Source organism: Charadrius vociferus, unplaced genomic scaffold (genome assembly GCF_000708025.1).
Source record: "Charadrius vociferus isolate BGI_N301 unplaced genomic scaffold, ASM70802v2 scaffold139, whole genome shotgun sequence".
In the NCBI taxonomy this organism is placed as follows: Eukaryota; Metazoa; Chordata; class Aves; order Charadriiformes; family Charadriidae; genus Charadrius; species Charadrius vociferus.
In genome coordinates this window covers 776,296-796,245 of record NW_009650169.1, presented here as the reverse complement: position 1 = coordinate 796,245, position 19,950 = coordinate 776,296, and the positions used below count along the sequence as shown (strand labels likewise).

The window sequence follows — 19,950 nt, the reverse complement described above, 5'->3', positions numbered from 1 at the left end:
GGTTTAGAGTCAAACAAAAAGGAGAAAATAACAACGTAGACACAACATGAGAACACACTAACGATTCAAGGAAGCTAAAGTACTATTTTTGGAAGGCGCAATGCAATGTTAAATTTTCCACATTAAAAAAAAAAAAAGAGGGAACCAGGAAGGGATTACTATTCTTGTATTGACATACTAATGCAGACAATACAGAGAGAAGAACGACACCAGGACATTACAGCTCAAAGAATTTCTCTTCAGCATGCTGCTTTTATGGGCTCTACTGAAGTCACACAGTTACACAAAAAGATGTACGAGTTTGAAAATAAAATGTGCTAACTCTGAAGTAGTTAAGTACATCAATTGGCCATCCACTGATCACTTTGCTTTTTGTAACTATGCTTTAAACGGTCAAAATCTGAGGTGCTTTTCAGCAGCAAGAAAGCCAGCAGGTATCTTCCTAGTGAAAACTGTACTTGGTAGTGAATCCCGCAGTACGCAATCAGCCAGACTCATACACACATATATGGCAGCACAGGGCTGCGTATAAATTCACCGTGGATCAACAAGGGCTCTGTGCCTAGGAATAACAAAGCTATTTACTGCTTCTAAACCTGCAAGCTATGACTACTGTCAGCTCACTTCTGTATCTAGGTTTAGGGGGGAAATCTCGCAACTCTAGAAAAGTAATTCTTAGCATGCTTCCTTCTTAAGAGAATTTCTACTGTTGCTCAGGTGGTGGCCTCCTCACTCACAGCACCCAGACCAGTGACGGACTGGTACTTGGTTTCCTGCTACCAGCGCTCCTAATCCCTTTCGCTTTCCATAAACATTGGAAGAACAAAAAAAGGCTCCCCCTCAGCAGGAGGTTGCTAACACCATTTCTAACAACTCCGGCTTGCTGCAGGAGAGCCAAACTACACCTACAGCGATGCTGGAAGAAATCGCTCAGAGTGCAATTCGATTAACATCTATTAAATGAACGAAAGTCACGGTGCCAGGCTAGAGCACAGAACAGCACAATGGGTAATAGTCAAGTACAGCCTGATTAGGGAAATGCCCGAAGCCACAACTCCACCCTCTGCTCTATCTCATGAAATCAAATCAGTTCAACAAGTAGAAGCATCCAAAAAAAAAGTGTACGTGCAAGCAGGTACAATCAGATGCCCCCTTAAACGGAGAACTTACAATGATCACTTAGCCAAGCCGTAATGATTTAACCATTTAGTTTCCTCAGAAGAAACTACCATTCTAGTGCTTCAGCTGTAATAGAAGAGCGAGGAACATTTCTGAATGCAATTACAACACCACACAAACCTGTTTCTGTAAACCATGAAGAGGTAGAATTTGGGTTGACGGTCTCAAACTTCACCACCTGGTTGAAGTCTCTTCCTCGACTGACACCGACACAAACTAAAGGGAATTCTTGCTCAGGAACTACCAGCATTTCAAACAATCTCAGTGGACAAGGTACGGGAAAATCTATGTGCTAGATAAAGAAACAAAAATAGATATTAGAAGGGAAACAAGTTTAAATAGTTAATAGCAACTCAGACTAAACTGTATGGTAAATTTTATGCCATGTATTTTGTAACATGAAGTTTACTTCTTCAGACAACAGTAATTAATAGACACAAAAAGCCCAAGTTGAGAAGTTTAAAGAGTCTTCGCGCCAATGGAGTTACATAAGGTAGGATGCCTTTCATCACGGGTGTCCTATGCAGCTGCCTGCAGGTGCCAAGAGTGCTACAGGTGGCGTTGCTCGCTCTCCCTGGCTATGGAGTCTCTCAGCCTCGTTCCCCAGCCCTGATCAAGCTATAGCAGCTGCCTCTCTACAAACATGAGTCCACCCCGGCTCCGTTGCTTCAGGTAGTGTCAGACGGGGAGATAACAAGCATTTCTGGGCACCTCCACTGTCCCAATGCATAGAATAAGGGACCGCCTTCTCTCTGGTATGGGAGCAAGCCCGCTGTTCAGAATGTTATCGCTCCACTGCACCGTGTCTCAGTCTGTCCGCCAGAGGTTTTTTTACCGTGCAACTAAAAGGCAGTCCTCACAGAGAGACGGGCTTTGTTCCTTACCTGAAGCACACCCCAAAACCAAGAACATGACTATAAATATTTTGAGCCGGTTAATACATATTACACATTTAAATAGCTGTTTTCAATTTTAGAGAAACCGAGAGGAAAGTCTAATAACTCAAGAAATGGCCAATACTTATTCTTAACAAGTCATTATCAGATAAACAGAACTGAACACGGGAGTATTTCACCTTATCATTAATATTACCTTGATTAACATAAATTTCTGCATTGGTTCAACCCATTCTAACAAAACAATGCTAGACTGTAGTGCTCCACAAAGGTACTTGTGGCCCGTGGAGGGATTCCTCACTGCCAAAAAAAGGAGAGGTAGAGTACGTTAGTGTACTATGCAAACACAAATTATAAAAAATTTCCAGCTAAATAACAGTCCATACACTTTTGGAAAATATCCACCACCACCACCTGAATCTTTTATACAAGGAAGCTGCTGAAAAGTCACCATCCACGCTATGAGAATGGTGACAGTGAGCATGCTGGAGCAGGGACTGCCCTTCCACCGGGCATGAACAGCTAGGAGCTGCTGCCAAATAAACCATAATAAACGTAACTCTCCCAAGAGCACTGTTTCAACTCTTCAACTCAAAATAAAGTTAATTGCTTGGGTTTTTGTTTTTTTTTAGAGAGGTAGGTGGGATTTACTATCATAGAACGGTTTGGGTTGGAAGGGGCCTTCAAAATAATCTAGTTCCACCCCCTGCCCTGGGCAGGGACACCTCCCACCAGCCCAGGTTGCTCCAAGCCCCATCCAACCTGGCCTTGAACACCTCCAGGGATGGGGCAGCCACAGCTTCTCAGGGCCATTTGTTCCAGTGTCTCACCACCCTCACAGTGAAAATTTTTTTCCTAATATCTATTCTAAATCTCCCCTCTTCCAGTTTGAAGCCTTTCCCCCTCGTCCTATCACTACCTGCCCTTGTAAAAAGTCCCTCCCCAGCTTTCATGCAGGCCCCCTTCAGATACTGGAAAGCTGCTGTAAGGTCTCCCCAGAGCCTTCTCTTCTCCAGGCTGAACACCCCCAACTCTCTCAGCCTGGATGCAGTACTCCAGGTGGAGTCTCACAAGAGTGGAGTAGAGGGACAGAATGCCCTCCCTCGCCCTGGAAATCCACTAGCAATCCCTTGGCACCTTAAACATCAAAGCTTAATTTCATCAATCAGGTTCCCACTCAACATCAGTCAAACCAACTGCAAACTGCAGCAAATAACGCTTGGCGTGACCCTTAGTAAGGCTGAACTCAGCACCAGAAACCAAAAAACCATGCAATTACCTCCACCTGGAAGGTGGAGAAACAAGATCAGAAGTTCTCGTCCTTTTTCTGCCTCCTGTGGCACTGCTACGTCCCGCAGGGAAGTATTCCAAGGAATACTCCTGCTACCAGCAGGAACAGAGGGTCAGGCTGCACGAAGTAAGTAGGGCAGGAGAGGGGGAATCCATCATTTCTCCCCTTGGACCTGCCTTTTGCAGCTGCCCTTGTCGCCATCATAAATTAGCACTTACGCCTATCACGCAAGGAGGACTATGGGCTTATTTAAGCTCTCTCTGAATGCCAGGACAGCTAAGTCCCCCCTCATCGTGCCAGGTCCCACAGCACTCTTGTTAAATTTGGTGCCGTAAGATGACAGAGGAGGACAACACCGGGTTTCTCATTTCATAAACACCGACCTGAAAACGTATGGACTTCCAAGTTAATTTTTGCATCAGAAAGCCAGCGTTTGTACCTACGCTGATCCCTGCCACTCCCCTCCTTCGGCTGGTGCCTTCAGCATCCGTCGACACTCACAGCTTGCCTAGGTGCCTCAATCAGGGCAAGGCCTGGACCTACACGCTTTGACACTTCAGTAGCTGGCGCGTTGAACACACCATAAAGGCTTCAGAGACAACACCGTCCTCAAAGAATCGAAAATACTCCTTGCTTTTTGCCATCCAATATTAATAACTGGAACTTGTGCTAGGAAGTCAGGCTTAAGCCCGACGATGACTGCTTTCTGCTGCTCCATCCATGGAGATTAGGTTTAAATTTGACATGCATTCTGCTTCTCTGCATTTCTTGAGAATTGTCTTAAAAGAACAAAATGGGAGAGTGTTCACTGCTTAAATGCAAGGACTAACCTGATCGAGCTGCAAATGCATAATTTCATCATAATGACAAAAGCCTCTTCTCTCTTCACCTCCTAAACCCAACTCAGCAATCTTAATACCACCACCATTTGTACTGCTTTTTGGCATTTATTCCACAGATCTTTACTTACCAACACAACACTTCTGACACCATTTAGTGTCAGGAATTTTTGTAGACACTGCAAACTTCCTACAAGACATAAATACAGAATTATTGATCAACTAAAACAATTTAACAGATTTGCTTTTTAGAGAGTTGTTGGTGGGAAAGTTATATTTGAGCCACAGAAAAACCAAAAATATATTTATTTGTGTATTTCTTCTCAAAATTATTTGCCTAGAACATACATGGTGATCCCTCTGGTAGTGCTGAGATGCCGCTCGGTTATGCGGCATTACGAGCGCAGTTAAAAGTCAGGAACGGAGAGGAATAGGTACCTCAGTACCTTCAAGCGTCATTTACCACTATCTCTTGCTATTTAATTATGCCTATTTATACACATGCCTGGGTACTCCCACAACTATTCTTCTTTGTAATGCTCTGACTAACTGCATCTTCTGCTGGATACTACACAGACAACAGAAAGTCCACTCTTGTCCCAAGGACGTTGTATTTCCAAGACACGACACGCGGACCCAAGGGGTGCGGGAAACGATGCTGTACTGGGCCACGGTCCTTGCAAACTAAGAGCTTAAGTTTTGCAAAACTTTTCATAGGCAGCACAGCAGGCATTTCAAGAGGAGGCCTGAGGGAGGACTGGAAGGCAGGTTTGCAAGATCTTTTTCGTCTGCAGGGGACACTCCCTGGGAAATCATGAAAACAATTACTTGAAAAGTTATCAGGTAAAGCCAGGGAAGATGTTATTTGCTGGTAGTGGGAATCGGCGTTTCTATACAGACTAGAAGATGACAGACAGTATGGGATCGGCCACAGTAGCCTTAAGCATAAAAGTAACTAATCTGATGCTGTAGAAAAAAAAATGGGCATAAGTGGAGTGATAGATAGATGCTGCAGTCAAAGCTATGAACTGGGAAAATACTTGCATGGCATTTCAGATGAAGCTGACTGATAATGCATCAGGCCTGAGCAACACGAAAACTGAGTGCTGGCCACAAATTTTGGTGGGAAGCAGTGAGGGAAGGTTTGAAAGGAACGGCTCAAGGGCACTCAAGGGAAAGCAGCTGGAAAGGAGGCTTAGCGCAGACATCTTTTCTGCTACCGAATGTCTGCCTACCAAGTATCACAAACTGAACTTAGACCATTGTGCAGATGAATATACGAATGTCACAAATTGCTTTGAATTCTATTTTGCTTTGCCTTTTCTCTACAGAAAACTTGGCTTTTAACATATCTACATTTTTCATGTAGCACTCATCAACACGGAATCCAGGAACTTGCTGAAGAATACACTTTGTGGTCTGGTAGGAAAAAAAAAAATAATTATGCTCTCCTACATACTTCAAATGTACTACTTCTGCCTGGCTAAATATTGCTCCCCTGATGCTTTACAACAGGGAATAAACCAGCAAAATGGATTACCTAAATGAATCTCTCCTGCCTTTGAATGACTGGCTTGGCGCTCTGCACGTTCAGGTTGTGCTGCATTTTTCTTGGGGAGTGACATGACTGGACAAGAAATTTTCTGTCCCCTTTGCAACTTAGGTGAGGTGTCATTCCAGGCTGAATGTAGTCTGAAGATTTTCCTCCTAAGACTCTTATGATAATTACGGTTATTAGTTCGCTGCTGATGCAGTCCTCAAGCCAAAGCCACCCTGACAAAGGTAGTTTGGAAGAGAGAAGAGCAGGACAATGGTGCAGACACACAGAAGGAAACAATCCAAAGCGCAAATTACCTCTTAGGTAATTAGAATTTAGCCTCTAGGAAGAACACAATTTTCAGACAAGTGTTGCACCATTATGTTTGCAGATGACTGAACAAGACGCCTTTCCAGAATCCAAGAGCTAAATGTTAATAGGCTGTTAACAGAACCAAAGGTAGCAGAGAAACAGGTCTTCTAAAATACAATATCCTAACAGAAAGCCAATTATATGAGAAGAACCAGTGATTCATTATGCAATTGAAGAATCAAAGGTTTCTCTGCAAACGAGATTAGCGTTACTACCTCCCCCTCTTGGATTTCAAGGGGCTCCAAAGGCTTGTTTGGCAGCGAGCACCATACTCAGTCTCCGGGATTTGGCATGCGCTTGTTAGTCAATACAGCTGGAGGGACCGCATGCACAATGTGCTGTGGGCATCGGGGGCCAAATACCTTCTGCACTGGCCTGCAAAAAATGACTTGCCAATGATGAGTGTCCTATCTGTACTCCGGTTCTACTCTTCCCAGCTTTCAAAATAACCTGTGAGCAGTCCAGGATTCCCTCTGCTGTGAGAGATCACACACCCCCACTTTTTTCTTTTTTTTTTTTCCCCCCTCTTTTTTTTAAAATAGACTGGAAAGATAGGGCCCAGAGTTAAATAATGTAAGATCACCATTTCTAATTGCCTGAAATATCACAGGTACAATACTGACCCTAGATTTTGTTTAGCATCAAGTACAACCAGGATTTACCATACTAGACCATACCTGAAAAGAGCTATGCCCAGAAACAAGAGGATTCATGACAAGATGATGTACCAAACCCCATTTCTCTACTAAGAGTATATTCATATCTTGATTTGTTTAAATTTAGGGTTCTACCCTCTGATGAATGCCCATATGAGTTATTCATGGAGATCTATGAACAGAGTTCCACGTTCTTTGGTATTCCCAGAGTTTCACAACCATATTCTGAACTCCCAGAATTCAGATCTTCTGATCTATCTGATGATGTGTATTTACCTTGGAAGTATTCGGTCAGGGAGTTTATGTGCTGGAATAGCAACGGGTAACTTTTGCATTTGCCTTGCATAATCAAAGAGTCCTGGCAGATTATGGGAATAAAGCTGAGAAGCTTTACCTAGAAATTAGAAAACAAAACCACACTTCAAATACGAAACCAAATGTTTACCAGCACTACCATGCAAAGACAGCACAGTAACTTACCAGATATTGATAACAAGCAATTGTTCATGACATATAACCATGTACACCTTCGGGGAAATAGCTGATAAGGGGAAGGAAAAACAAAGAAAGAAAAGCATTCAATTTGATATATACAAAATGGGAGCACATTAAGTTGACCAATTAATATCTGCTATAGACGACAGGACAAAACTAATATTGTCTTGCTTTTTGTAGCAGAAATTAGCTTAAGCCAAGTAATGTTTACCTGGATTGCAGAGTTAATTCAGAGTAAATCTTAGGCACACACACTATATTTAACGTACACATTAACATTTAGACAATTAGCACATTTTATATTCATGTCTTCAAGTATACTATAATTAGCCCACAAGATGTCATCATAAAGATCAATCCATTCTTTTTCAAAAATTTTAAAACCTACCAAGCTTTCTCATTCAAAGGAGAAAAGCTTAACAACAAACTTCAGTAAACAAAGCACGGTCAACAAACCATAGCCGTTCTAAAGCCTGTGACAGTCCAAATCTCTTGAAACAATTAAAACTGGCACTTGAAGGGACTGCCCATGTGCATATGATTACACATTTCACTTAAGTGATCAAAGAATGCAACAAATGGTCAAGACAGAATTGTTATTTGTCAGATCCCACAATTACTAGAAAGATGGGGCCGAAACCAACAAGACATCCTTAAAATAAAAAAGAAAAGAAGATTAAAAACAAATGATGGTACTTTTTTCCCTTTCACATAACTTCTGGATCTTGTTGCCAGAAGAGGTCATGGAGGTGGAAAGTATCAACAGCGTGAATGAGGGATTAGACATACTCATGTCCAACAAGTCCATAAATGGACACAAAAAGCAAATAAGCAGGGATCCTCCCACGTCCCCGACTCAATGACTATAGTGGAGTCTGAGAATGGACAGCAGACAGTGGCCAAGCTCAGAGGCATTTCCTACTGCCACTTTAGGAAATAGTCTTTTGGGCTAGAGACACCACTTGGCAGGACATTTCTTTTGCTCTTAAAAAGAAACCCAAACCAAAAAAAACCCCACCAATCAACAAAAAAAACCCCCAACAACCTCACTGCTGGTTTATGAGAAAGATTTGAAGAGATCTGTAAATTAATTGAAAGACTTTTCTGCCAAAGAGAGATTAATCTAGAAGCTGTCCTAACTCCTGGAAACGTATGTTATTACTGCTTTGTTCATTAGCAAAGTGGAATGTAGTGAAAAATAACCAAGGATACTACTTTTGATTTTACACTGAACTGTATCAGACCAAGTGAGTAAAAAATGAAGTGAAACACAGAACTTGAAAATGCTATTAGAGCCCTATTGCCTGTGACCATAAAAATGGTGTAATAAATGGTTAGCACAGAAGGTGCACTTCTATTCCCGAAGTCTTCTCATAACCTAAACTTGCTGTAAGAAAGAACTACAGTAATAATCTACCAGCCTGGCTGTACCCAAATTTAATGTGAGAGTTTGAGTCACCTTCTGCAGCTGTATAAGCATGTTGTGACTTAGTATGTTTGGATGTGAGGCTTCGAGAAGAACAGCAACACTTCAGATTTGCAGGGTGATTGACCTGTCACTCACTCCCCCTGTTCAACACAGGACTGGCCACTTTTACAAGCATCTCTTTCTTGTCTCTAAGTGCTTATTAAAACATTTCCCTAAAAGCTCACTAGGCAAGGCACTACAGAACACGGTACTTAGCGAAAACAAGGATGGATACGACAGCATGAGTTTCATTACACCTATTCTCCTGGCCAATAAAAAAAAAAAACCCAAACCAAACCAAAACAAAAAACCCCCAAAAGAAAGAAAAAAAAAAAACCACAAACAAAACTTTCCTTGGTCTACCTGGCCTACGGGAATTATTGTATTAGTGCTGTTTCTCAGGGTAGGTTTTACAACCACCATGTAGCAGCAGAGAGGTACCTGAGCTAAGTTTAAACCAGCTAACTCAAGCACCAGTACGATTATGGGTTACACGGAGCTCAGTGCAAGCTAGCTAGGCCTTCTTCTCAACACAACAGACATGTCTACAACGTCTGGACCCTGGAAGATGAACAAACACCAGTGCCTCCAGCTTACAGTGTGAAGGCTGTCCTTGCAAATTCCTCCATCTTGATGGCAGATGCATAGCTCCCTAAGTTAGGGAGAAGGCAGGAAAGAAAACAAGTCTCAGAGATTAACAAAAGAGCTGGAGAAGACACCATACAGAAAAGCCTGCAATTGGCATGTCCCCCTCCCCACTATCCCCTCAAAAAAAAAAAAAAGAGTACTATTTATAAGATTCTGCAAAGACAGAGTTTTAATTGGGATTCAGTATGCTGAGTCTCATCAGCAAAGCTGCTTTTAAGACCAAAAGAATGGAATGTAGCGTATAAAGGATCTCCTTGCTTCCCTGTAGCTGAAACACAACGTTTGTCGCAAATAAGCTAGCTTGTAACAAAGCTTTTAAAAAATTAGAAACTTTCACCCAAAATATAAGAGGAAAATTCCATACTATTTAACAAAACACTTAACTGCAAGACAATGTACTATAATAAAGTTCAACATGTTGATATATGCAGATCTCCTACTTAAACGTGGTCCAGCCTACAATAAAAGTAAGGTATCCTCAAGGGTATGCATTTCAGTAATTCTCAGTGTAGCTAGTGCCTCTGTAACTGTAGTAAAAACAATTTTTGCCCAGATTACACAACATGAATCCAAGTGGCTACAAAAGTGAGAGGTATTTTTTTTCCGAAATATCAAACCAGGAATATACCTGCTCCATTGATGTTTCATGAAGTTCATTGAGGTTCAGTGTGTAAATACCTTCTTCTGCACCAAATATCAAGTACTGATCTGCAAACACAAACAAACAAAAATAAATCTAGAAATCCTGATTTAAGGAAGGCATGTTTTGTAACAGTACGCAGCTCTTTACCAAAAAAAGAATTAAAACAGTTGCACGCATTGAAACAAACCAAGCTATAATAGCTGCGGTGTTTGAAAGCATGGAAAATTAATCTTGCTAAGGAAGCTTAAATTTGTGGATAGGGCTGTTTCAAGACATTAAGAAACAACAGTCTTTTTTTTTTTGTGACTAACAATTGGAATAAAAACCAGCAGTGATATAACCATAAGCAAGAATTCATGTGAATAATTTCCTCAGATGTAGATTATCCTACTTAGGCATTTCCATATATTTTGTGACATATTCACAGCTTTCCTTTGGAGGACTTCAGCAGCAGTATTGACTGGAACGTTTTCTCAGTACTTTGGGGGCTGCCTCACTTCTTGAACATAATTAATACCCTGGATTGCATTTAGGCACGTGAACAAGACAGACATCTCATATTGAGAAGATGTCAACTGCAAAAGACCGATTTCCATAATTTCAGTTTCTGAAAAACCAAAGTGTTTTCTTGCTTAGTGGCTCAGTAGCACATACAGCCTATAATCAAAAGGTGAAATCGCAGGCAACGCGAGTACAATGTTACCAATTATCTCTTTCATCAGGCTATTTAATAAAGCACTAAAATGCATGCAAAAATAAAAAGAGTTGCATTAACCTGTACGACCAGAAAGATTTAGGGGGGAGGAAAAAAAAAAATAAAAAAAATAATCAAGGGAATGATAATGAAATCAATCTTAACTATGACCTCCAGAAGTCTGATTTTTGAAAAATAAATTAGTATTGGCATCTTTTGGACTAAAATGTTGAGAAGAGTCTTGAATCAGAACAAAACAAAAAAAAGTTTTGTTACTTTTGATATGTAATTTATTCTTTTTAACCAAAGCTGAAACCTGCACCCCATATATCTTAACATAATTAATAAAAACCAACATTGAACTTCTGATAGCAGTGGCATAATTAAAGAAGAACTTCTGCTTAGATATATACACCTATTTTACAATATGTCTGTTTTAAAAGGAACAATCTTGCTCATCTTAGCACTCTTGAAATCCAAGGAGAGGACAAAGTGGGTAAAATATACGTAATATACTACCTCTTGTATCTGGATTTATCCACGATGTTGCACAATGAATTTTTAATGGACAGCCATTGAAAACCTTTGAAAAGCAAGCACCCATCTGTAGAAGTAAAAACAATTAAAAATATACAGATGAAAAATTAAAATGTGACATTTCCAATAGGATTATTTTTACTTGAAGTAGTAACAAAAGGTTCAGAGTAGTTTCATTTGCTACCTGGAAAAGAACCTTATCCAGCCAAGCTGACAAAAGGGATTTTTTTGGAACTGATTTTTCCTGTTAAGACCTTTCTGAACAAACATACCAGAATTGGCTCTTTAATTAACAGTCCAAGCACATACGTCCCACAAAGGTGAAAAACCTCAAAAAGGTTCCTGAATTTTGTGACTTTAGAAAGTCTCAGCAGAGAAACTTTATTCTTGCCATGTCTCACGCATTTAAAATAAAGCTCTAAGTCATGCAACAATCAAACCTTTTGTCTCAGATACTCTATTAGTTGTTTCAAATTAATTCATTTTCAATATTGACTGCTTCCCAAAGGGAAACCTCTGGTAGAAGATCCCACTCCTCGATCAGTGTAACCCTAATAACTTGGTTTGCCTATTTAGTGTCTTGCGTAGTATAATATAATCAATCTCTTCATCTTTCTCCTAGTGAAGCACAAGCATTTGTAGACATTTATAAGAACGCTTAGTAAATTTGCTTCAAAATGACACAAAAGCAAAAGCCAGGGCTTCCTCCTTTCCCCTCAGTCATCAACATAACAATTACCCACCCTATTTTGTTAAGAAACAGAGTTGATGGATAGTACTGTAGATGAAAAGGAAAGATGTAGTCGTAAACAACAATCAGTAAAGTGAGATGTTACCATTTATCAAATAATGTTCAAACATAATAACCAGTCCCGGGTAAGGGCGGCCATCCTGAATACGCGCAGGCATCAGCTTTACGCAGAGCTGCACACTCTGTAATACAGCTACAGAATGGCAGTTTCCACTTTACAGTAATACTTTGTGAATTATTGTCAACCTATAAACTGAATTAACCAGAAGGCTCTCATGTTAACATTTGGAGATATTTTTTTCGGTTAACCTCTTGCTGACTAAGAAAGTCTGCAGACAATTCAGCCACTTCTGAACATCGTTTAGGTTAATAAGAAAATAAAAGAAAAAAACCTTCGTAATTAACCCTTTAAAATGAAAAGCAGCAGAAATTAGACCCTTCTTTGTGCTTCGGACATCTCTCACTCTTGCGTCACTATAATGAAGTCCATGACTTTGTCCATATACACTTATGTGAGGGAAGAACCAAATTCATCAAGGTAATCAGCAAAACATGAAAGACCCCATGGCACAAAGACGAGGGGAAAGACGTCAGCACTGCTAGCACCACTGCAGAAGGCTGAGTACCAAGGCACGGAGCCGGCTGCTTGCCAGACAACAAGATGGTCCTTCTGCAGGTTTAAGAACAGAAGTAAGAAGCGAAACACGTGAGGCAGGAATATGAGAAGATCCTGATAGAGTGACCTCAAGGGACTGACAGCTTCAATGTAGTAAAATCCCTTGGCAACGAGGAGTCTGAAGGAGGGACAATATCAAGAAAAACAATAAAGGGATTTGGGGGGATTTATGGAAACCTCTTCCCAAGTGCACAGGGCACCAAAAGGCACTCAACAGCAAATACACCAGCTGTCACTCGAAGCGCTGACCTCCCAGAATACTGGGAAGTGTTTCTGCTGCTCCTGTAACCAGCTGTGCAATTCTCCTTGACCCTTTCCACACACTGAAGAGAGACGATGCACAGTGGAGGGAAGCTGTGCTCACTGCTGAGACCTACTTGAGGTCTGCAGTGATAAGCTGGATAAGAAAGGAGGAGATGGAAATCTGAAAAGACTAATCCTTTTCCTCTGGCCATTCCCAGAGCTGCGTCCAGCTCTGGAACCCTCAACATAAGAAAGACATGGACCTGTTGGAGCAGGTCCAGAGGAGGCCACCAAGATACTCGGGGCTGGAGCACCTCTCCTATGAAGACAGGCTGAGAGAGTTGGGGGTGTTCAGCCTGGAGAAGAGAAGCCTCCAGGGAGACCTTACAGCCCCTTCCAGGATCTGAAGGAGGCCTGCAAGAAAGCTGGGAAGGGACTTTTTACAAGGGCAGGTAGTGATGGGATGAGGGGGAATGGCTTCTAACTGGAGGAGGGGAGATTTAGATTAGATATCAGGAAGGAATTTTTCACTGTGAGGGTGGTGAGACGCTGGAACAAATTGCCCAGGGAAGCTGTGGCTGCCCCATCCCTGGAGGTGTTCAAGGCCAGGTTGGACGGGGCTTGGAGCAACCTGGGCTGGTGGGAGGTGTCCCTGCCCAGGGCAGGGGGGTGGAACGAGATGGTCTTTAAGGTCCCTTCCAACCTAAACTGTTCTATGATTCTCTGATTCTCAGCCACAATCTCCAGGAAGGCTGCAGAGCCAAGATGCTGCCCCAGAAAGGTAAACAGAGCCCAAGGGTATCATCCCGAAGTACCAAACAAATCTCAAGGATACAGCTGAGAAGCAAATTACTAAACTGAGTTGCTAGTGGGGAAAAACCCCACAAAAACCAAAATTGAATCAAGGCTGCCTGATCCGACTGCTGCCATGGAGGCATTTAAGTCTTGGAGGAATTTCAGCAGGCAGGGCATCCCTCATTAGTAACATCTAACGGGTCTCCCTGTGCTGCAAGCCACCTAAAACAGCAGGAAAAAACACACCAAAGTGGGTTATTAAGAAAGTTGCACAAGCTATCTAGAGCCACAGGCAACCATGCAAAGAAACAATTTTAAACAGAGCCCCAGAACACCTACCTATTTTAGAGGTCAGCGAGAACGCTAAACACCACTCGGCAGCATACTTAACCACCGTGAATCCAAAAAAACCCAAACAAACAAGAATCAGAATAATGATGCACCACAGAAAAAGAACATAAAAGACAAAGATTGTCAAAGTTTTACTTGCAGTAGCAGGATAATTGTTAAATAAGGCTCCCAGGCGATGTTAGGATGCAAAACATAGAATCATAGAATTGTCTAGGTTGGAAGGGACCTGTAAGGTTGAGTCCAACCATTAACACTGCCAAAACCACCACTAAACCGTGTCCCCAGGCATCACGTCTGCCCGTCTTTTAAATCCCCTCCGGGGATGGCGACTCCCCCGCTTCCCTGGCCAGCCTGTTCCAATGCTTGATAACCTTTTCCGTGAAGAAATTTTTCCTGATATCCAATCTAAATCTCTCTTGGTGCAACTTGAGGCCATTTCCTCTTGTCCTATCACTTGTTACTAGCAAGAAGAGCCTGACTCCCCCTCGCTACCCCGACCTTTCAGGGAGCTGTAGGGAGCGAGAAGGTCTCCCCTCAGCCTCCTCTTCTCCAGGCTGAACACCTCCAGTTCCCTCAGCCACTCCTCACCAGACGTGTGCTCCAGACCCCTCACCAGCTCCATTGCCCTTCTCTGGACACGCTCCAACACCTCAATGTCTTTCTTGTCATGAGGGGCCCAAAACTGAACACAGCACTCGAGGTGGGGCCTCACCAGTGCCGAGTATAGTGGGATGATCACCGCCCCAGTCCTGCTGGCCACACTGTTCCTGATACAGACCAGGGTGCTGTTGCTCTACAATAGAGGAAACTAAAAAGTCCAGTAATCCCAATGACCCGGGAGAAAACCCCCTCCTTACTCAAATTGTTGTTATTTGGCAACTGATGGAGACAGCGGGCTGAGAGGAACATGTAAGTGCCAAATCAATCTTCAACACTTAACAGGAAGGTTAGAAAATTTATTATACGTAAAAGGTAGGGTGTGAAGAGGGAGGAGTCTGCCCTGAGGAGCAGCAGAACCAGAGAATTAGTGCACTACAAAGATGCATGGATATGCAGAGAGCAGTACAATACCCAGACTCATTTGATCAGCTCAGAAATTTTCCTATTTTAGTCAGTCTCTTTTTACAGCTTCGTTATATTAGCAACTCACAGAAGCTCAACACCTATGACTTCATTTTGAGCTATTTCATTTTCTACCCCCTTTATCTCGTTCCAGTCACTGAATCTACTTAATTTCCTCCTCCCTGTGATGATTTCATTCTTTTCAATGCATGGAGTGCTTCCAAATCTCTGTCAGCGACTCGTTTAAAGTACGCGCTTCTAGGCCATGCATTTAGTTTAATATTTAGTTCATCAAAATAGGATTCACCTCAATAAACGATGCTAAACATATCAAGAATTCAGAGCTCCGCAAGGAACAGAAGCAGGACATCTATCTTAACCTGTCCTGCTTCTCTAAAAAGGGTAGGAAGTAAAAAAAAAAATCACTTGCACTTACACATCCTTGTAGCAATTTTATTTTCTTGTCTAAAGATGAGAAACCGATCTGGCTTAGGAGTAACGTAGCAAAAAAAGGTTAGTTTAAAATCAGAATGAATCCCCCATCTGGTGCACAGCACAACTACACGAATGCACGCTCCAGCACATGAGGAGGAGAGCGGTGAGGGCAGAAACAAATGGTCCAGAAGAAGGAAAGACTGGCTCTTCTCATCACAGCGCTGGCTAAAAGCACAGTGACAAGCCCGTGCACATATTACAATGAAATTCTAGTTTGTTTTATGTTGTGAAGGTGGACACAGATGTCTGTAACAGTTATTTCCAGCCCTAAGGCACCTACGAATCCTATCTTCAGAAGTTTTCAAACCTAGAGCTGCGTAGGGTAAACTTTGAGCCATTTGCAGTTCCTGAGAGGTATCAGCTCCTCAGATCAGCAATTACCTTCAGAACGCTGAATGTACTTCTGTGACATGAGTCGCAGAACTCTCATTCACTTTTTAATGAAGCATGCAAATAAAAAAACCTCCCAAAAATTACTTCAAGAGCACAAAAATCAAGGGTGATTTCTGAAATACCATACCTGTGGCCAAACATGTCTAAGAGATACTGGTTTTTACTTTTTATTTTTTTGTTAATTACTACAAACCTTCAAAAAAGGTACTCTCTCAGCTTTAGTAAGAAAACACATGCATTTGTGTGTCTCAGTAATACTCACGTGTACTTTAGGTGTGGGAGGAAGGCCGTTACTAATTGGTTTCTAGAAAACAAAAGTTAAAATGTTTACATTCACATTCTCTCCCCACACTACCACATAATCAAAATACAAGTCTAAAAAATTTTTTCAGAATGCTGTTAAAAGCACTCAATAAATAATGGAACATAATTACATTAGGAGAAAATAAAAAGCTAATACTTACATCTACATAAGAAATAGATACAAAACCCTCCCTGCAGTTTTTTAAAGACAATAAATAGAGATGTGTTGGATATTTCTACACTACACTAAATGGAAGGCACTGGGCACCTACTGGGAGACTCCGCTGTGTCCAATGCCACGTGTACTCGATCTGAAAGCCATGGTTGAGCTTGGGCTACAGTCCCATTTTTAAGCATGAGGTTAGGCTAGAGACCTCCCTTGCAACTGTCACTTCCATAACTAAGCACGTATCTCGAGTAACCACACACCACAAACTACTAGTACCGTTTTATTTTTTCATTAAAACCTCTACTATGGTTCCCTAATATCTCCTCCCTGAACGCTTAGTCTGTAGCACAACATTTTCACATTACAGTCATGCTTGAAAGAATGCCATATCCAGCATACAAAGTTTAAGTGATATTGCAGCAATTTTTCAATTGTTTAACATTACAAGCGGCGTTAAATTCTATCAATCAGCACTAGCCCCACTGTCCTGTATCAGTATCAATTCCTCCGAGTAAATACATGCTTCTGAAGAAATGCGTTCTACAGGTAACACAGGAAACTTCAAACACACCATTTCAAGTGCCAAGATCAAAGCAGTTCAGGAAATCATACTTTCCAAAGTACTGCCAGTATTACTGGCACCTCCTTAAAACAAAAACGCACCCAACGTTTCTGCCATATTTCCTCTTCACTTCTCCCAAAAGAGTGACATTTCCAACCTCACCTTTAGAAGAAGCCCTCAAAGAGTGCAGTTTCATGTTACATTTAATCTGATCTAATTACAGATGTCCCACACTCTCCTATCTCACATTCCCGCTTCTGCATCATGGTAAGAGTGACCACTCTGGAAGCCATTCGCTGCTTTGATGGAAAATGCATTCTCCACTTGGAAGAGGAGAAAGGGATGCAGGAATATTCCCTTTCCTCAGCTCACAGCTGGATCAGATTACAGGTGGTGTAAAACTCCATTCCCTCCACAATCGCAGCAGCTTCACGCGAGCATACGTAGCTCAAGTCTGACATTAAACCCAAGCTGCTGTACCCTGAAAGCCAGAGCTACAGAGGCCAGCAGGCAAACAGCTTGCATATCGATCTACATTTCTCCCTATTTTTCCCCCCTGAACACCACAAAGCCTGTATGGCTACGTCTGGGATATGAGGACGACTCATTTGGGAACGCCCCTGATTCATCTCCTTTCCAAGGGCCAGCCAAATCCTTCAGCAAGCTATCAGGTGGCAGCACAGAATCACAGAATGGTCAGGGTTGGAAGGGACCCCTGGAGATCATCTAGTCCAACCCCCCCACCAGAGCAGGGGCACCTACAGCAGGTTGCACAGGACAGCGTCCAGGTGGGTTTTGAATGTCTCCAGAGTGGGAGACTCCACCACCTCTCTGGGCAGCCTGTGCCACTGCTCCACTACCCTCAAAGTAAAGAAGTTCCTCCTCATGTTAAGATGGAACTTCCTATGGTCAAGTTTATGCCCATTACCCCTCGTCCTATCACTGGGCGCCACTGAAAAAAGACTGCTCCCATCCCCCTGGCACCCTCCACTGTAAGTATTTGTAAGTATTAATAAGATCCCCCCTCAATCTTCTTTTCTCTAGACTAAAGAGACCCAAGTCCCTAAGCCTTTCTCCATAGGAGAGATGTTCCAATCCCCTAATCATCTTCGTTGCCCTTTGCTGGACCCTCTCCAGCAGTTCCCTGTCCTTCTTGAACTGGGGAGCCCAGAACTGGATGCAGTACGCCAGATGCGGCCTCACCAGGGCAGAGTAGAGGGGGAGGATGCCCCCCCTCGACCTGCTGGCCACACTCTTCTTGATGCACCCCAGGATGCCATTCGCCTTCTTGGCCGCCAGGGCACATTGCTGGCTCATGGTCATCCTGTTGTCCACCAGGACTCCCAGGTCCCTCTCCACAGAGCTGCTCTCCAGGAGGTCAGCCCCCAACCTGTACTGGTGCATGGGGTTATTCCTCCCCAGATGCAGCACCCTACACTTGCCCTTGTTGAATTTCATCAGGTTTCTCTCTGCCCAACTCTCCAGCCTGTCCAGGTCTCGCTGTATGGCAGCACAGCCTTCTGGCGTGTCAGCCACTCCTCCCAGTTTTGTGTCATCAGCAAACTTGCTGATGGTACACTCTATCCCTTCATCCAGATCATTGATGAATATGTTGAACAAGACTGGGCCCAGTACTGACCCCTGAGGGACACCACTTGTTACTAACCTCCAACTAGACTCTGCATATTCCTTATTTTCCTCATTTGCTTAAATAGTCATTGCTCAGTACAATGCATTACATCTCTCCTGTCACACCTCGCTCTCATGACACGTCTCTCAAGTATGTGAATACAAGCAAATAAATCTTGCATATGCACAACGATGTCAGTTTCTAATGAAAATTAAATACCGACTCAGACTTCAGTTTAAGACTGTATCACAACTAGACAATCTAGCAAAACTGTGCTTTGATTTAAAGTAAACAAGATGCCATCCAGCATTATTTCTATACCAAAGAGTGTGCCCGCTCCTTTTCATTGCGCATGCAAAACAGTTGAGACAACTTTAAAAAAACACCTAGAAGCCTAAATACCTACCAGTATTTCCTTCTTTTCTTTTCTTGAAAAATTAGGGTCTCTAGCTTCATTCTGTTGAGGTGGTGATCCCTCTCTTTCACCATTTAATTGTACAGAAGTGACTCCATTGCCTAGAAAGATTCAGATTTAAAAATGCATTCTTCTGCCTTCACCTCAAAGAGTAGTCTAGTCTAAAAACAATTTCGAAGGGCCAAAATTTCCACTTGTGTCAGAACATGTTCCAGTACCCTAATTTATTCCTAAAGCACACAGGTTCCTACATGTGCACATATAACCATCTATAAAGCCCCACTCGATCTCAGTCTGTGGCTTTTGGTAATTAATACAACAAACCTAATGTGGGCATAGAAAGGGATGCAGTCACGGTTATGAGGAAAAATGTATTTAACATAGCTAAAGAACAACTTGGCTATAGCTAACGTCAATTATTCTTTATAAATAGCCTTGAGGCATTTCTTAGCACTGGATGCTTAAGCATTACAGTCGAATCTATAACACATGAACTAAATATGCAGCAAGGAAGAATTAGCAAGATACCAATTAAGAGTTAGACATTAAGCTTACTTAAAACAGGCCAGGCCAGGCCAACTCTCAAAGCATCAGACTTTAACAAAAGCATAAAAGGAACAGCCTGAGCAAACAGTAAACAAACACAACTACCTGCTATACTCCCCATTACATACCAAAGAAAACTTTGAAAGCAAAACTCTATTCTTGACATGTCAAATGACAACAGCAGTTGACACTCAGGGCCAGAATCTGAAACCTACATACAGGAAAACTTTTTTTTTATCCCCCACATCAACCCTGATACATCGTAAGTACACTATACATTATATACCTCCTACATTACGTGCCT

At 42.2% G+C, this 19,950-nt stretch overlaps 1 protein-coding gene across 2 annotated transcripts in view; it reads right to left on the bottom strand.

Annotated features, from left to right (window-relative positions):
• MAP4K3 (mitogen-activated protein kinase kinase kinase kinase 3) overlaps positions 1-19,950 on the bottom strand; it is a 76,460-nt gene that overhangs the window by 9,369 nt on the left and 47,141 nt on the right. For both annotated transcript variants that reach the window (XM_009892475.1, XM_009892476.1), the window contains 9 exons: positions 19,092-19,201; positions 16,284-16,325; positions 11,238-11,322; positions 10,010-10,089; positions 7,251-7,311; positions 7,047-7,164; positions 4,337-4,395; positions 2,272-2,375; positions 1,300-1,471 (listed from right to left, as the gene is read on the bottom strand). In XM_009892475.1, coding sequence (XP_009890777.1) covers positions 1,300-1,471; positions 2,272-2,375; positions 4,337-4,395; positions 7,047-7,164; positions 7,251-7,311; positions 10,010-10,089; positions 11,238-11,322; positions 16,284-16,325; positions 19,092-19,201 — 831 coding nt within the window. The remainder of the gene's footprint in view (positions 1-1,299; positions 1,472-2,271; positions 2,376-4,336; positions 4,396-7,046; positions 7,165-7,250; positions 7,312-10,009; positions 10,090-11,237; positions 11,323-16,283; positions 16,326-19,091; positions 19,202-19,950) is intronic.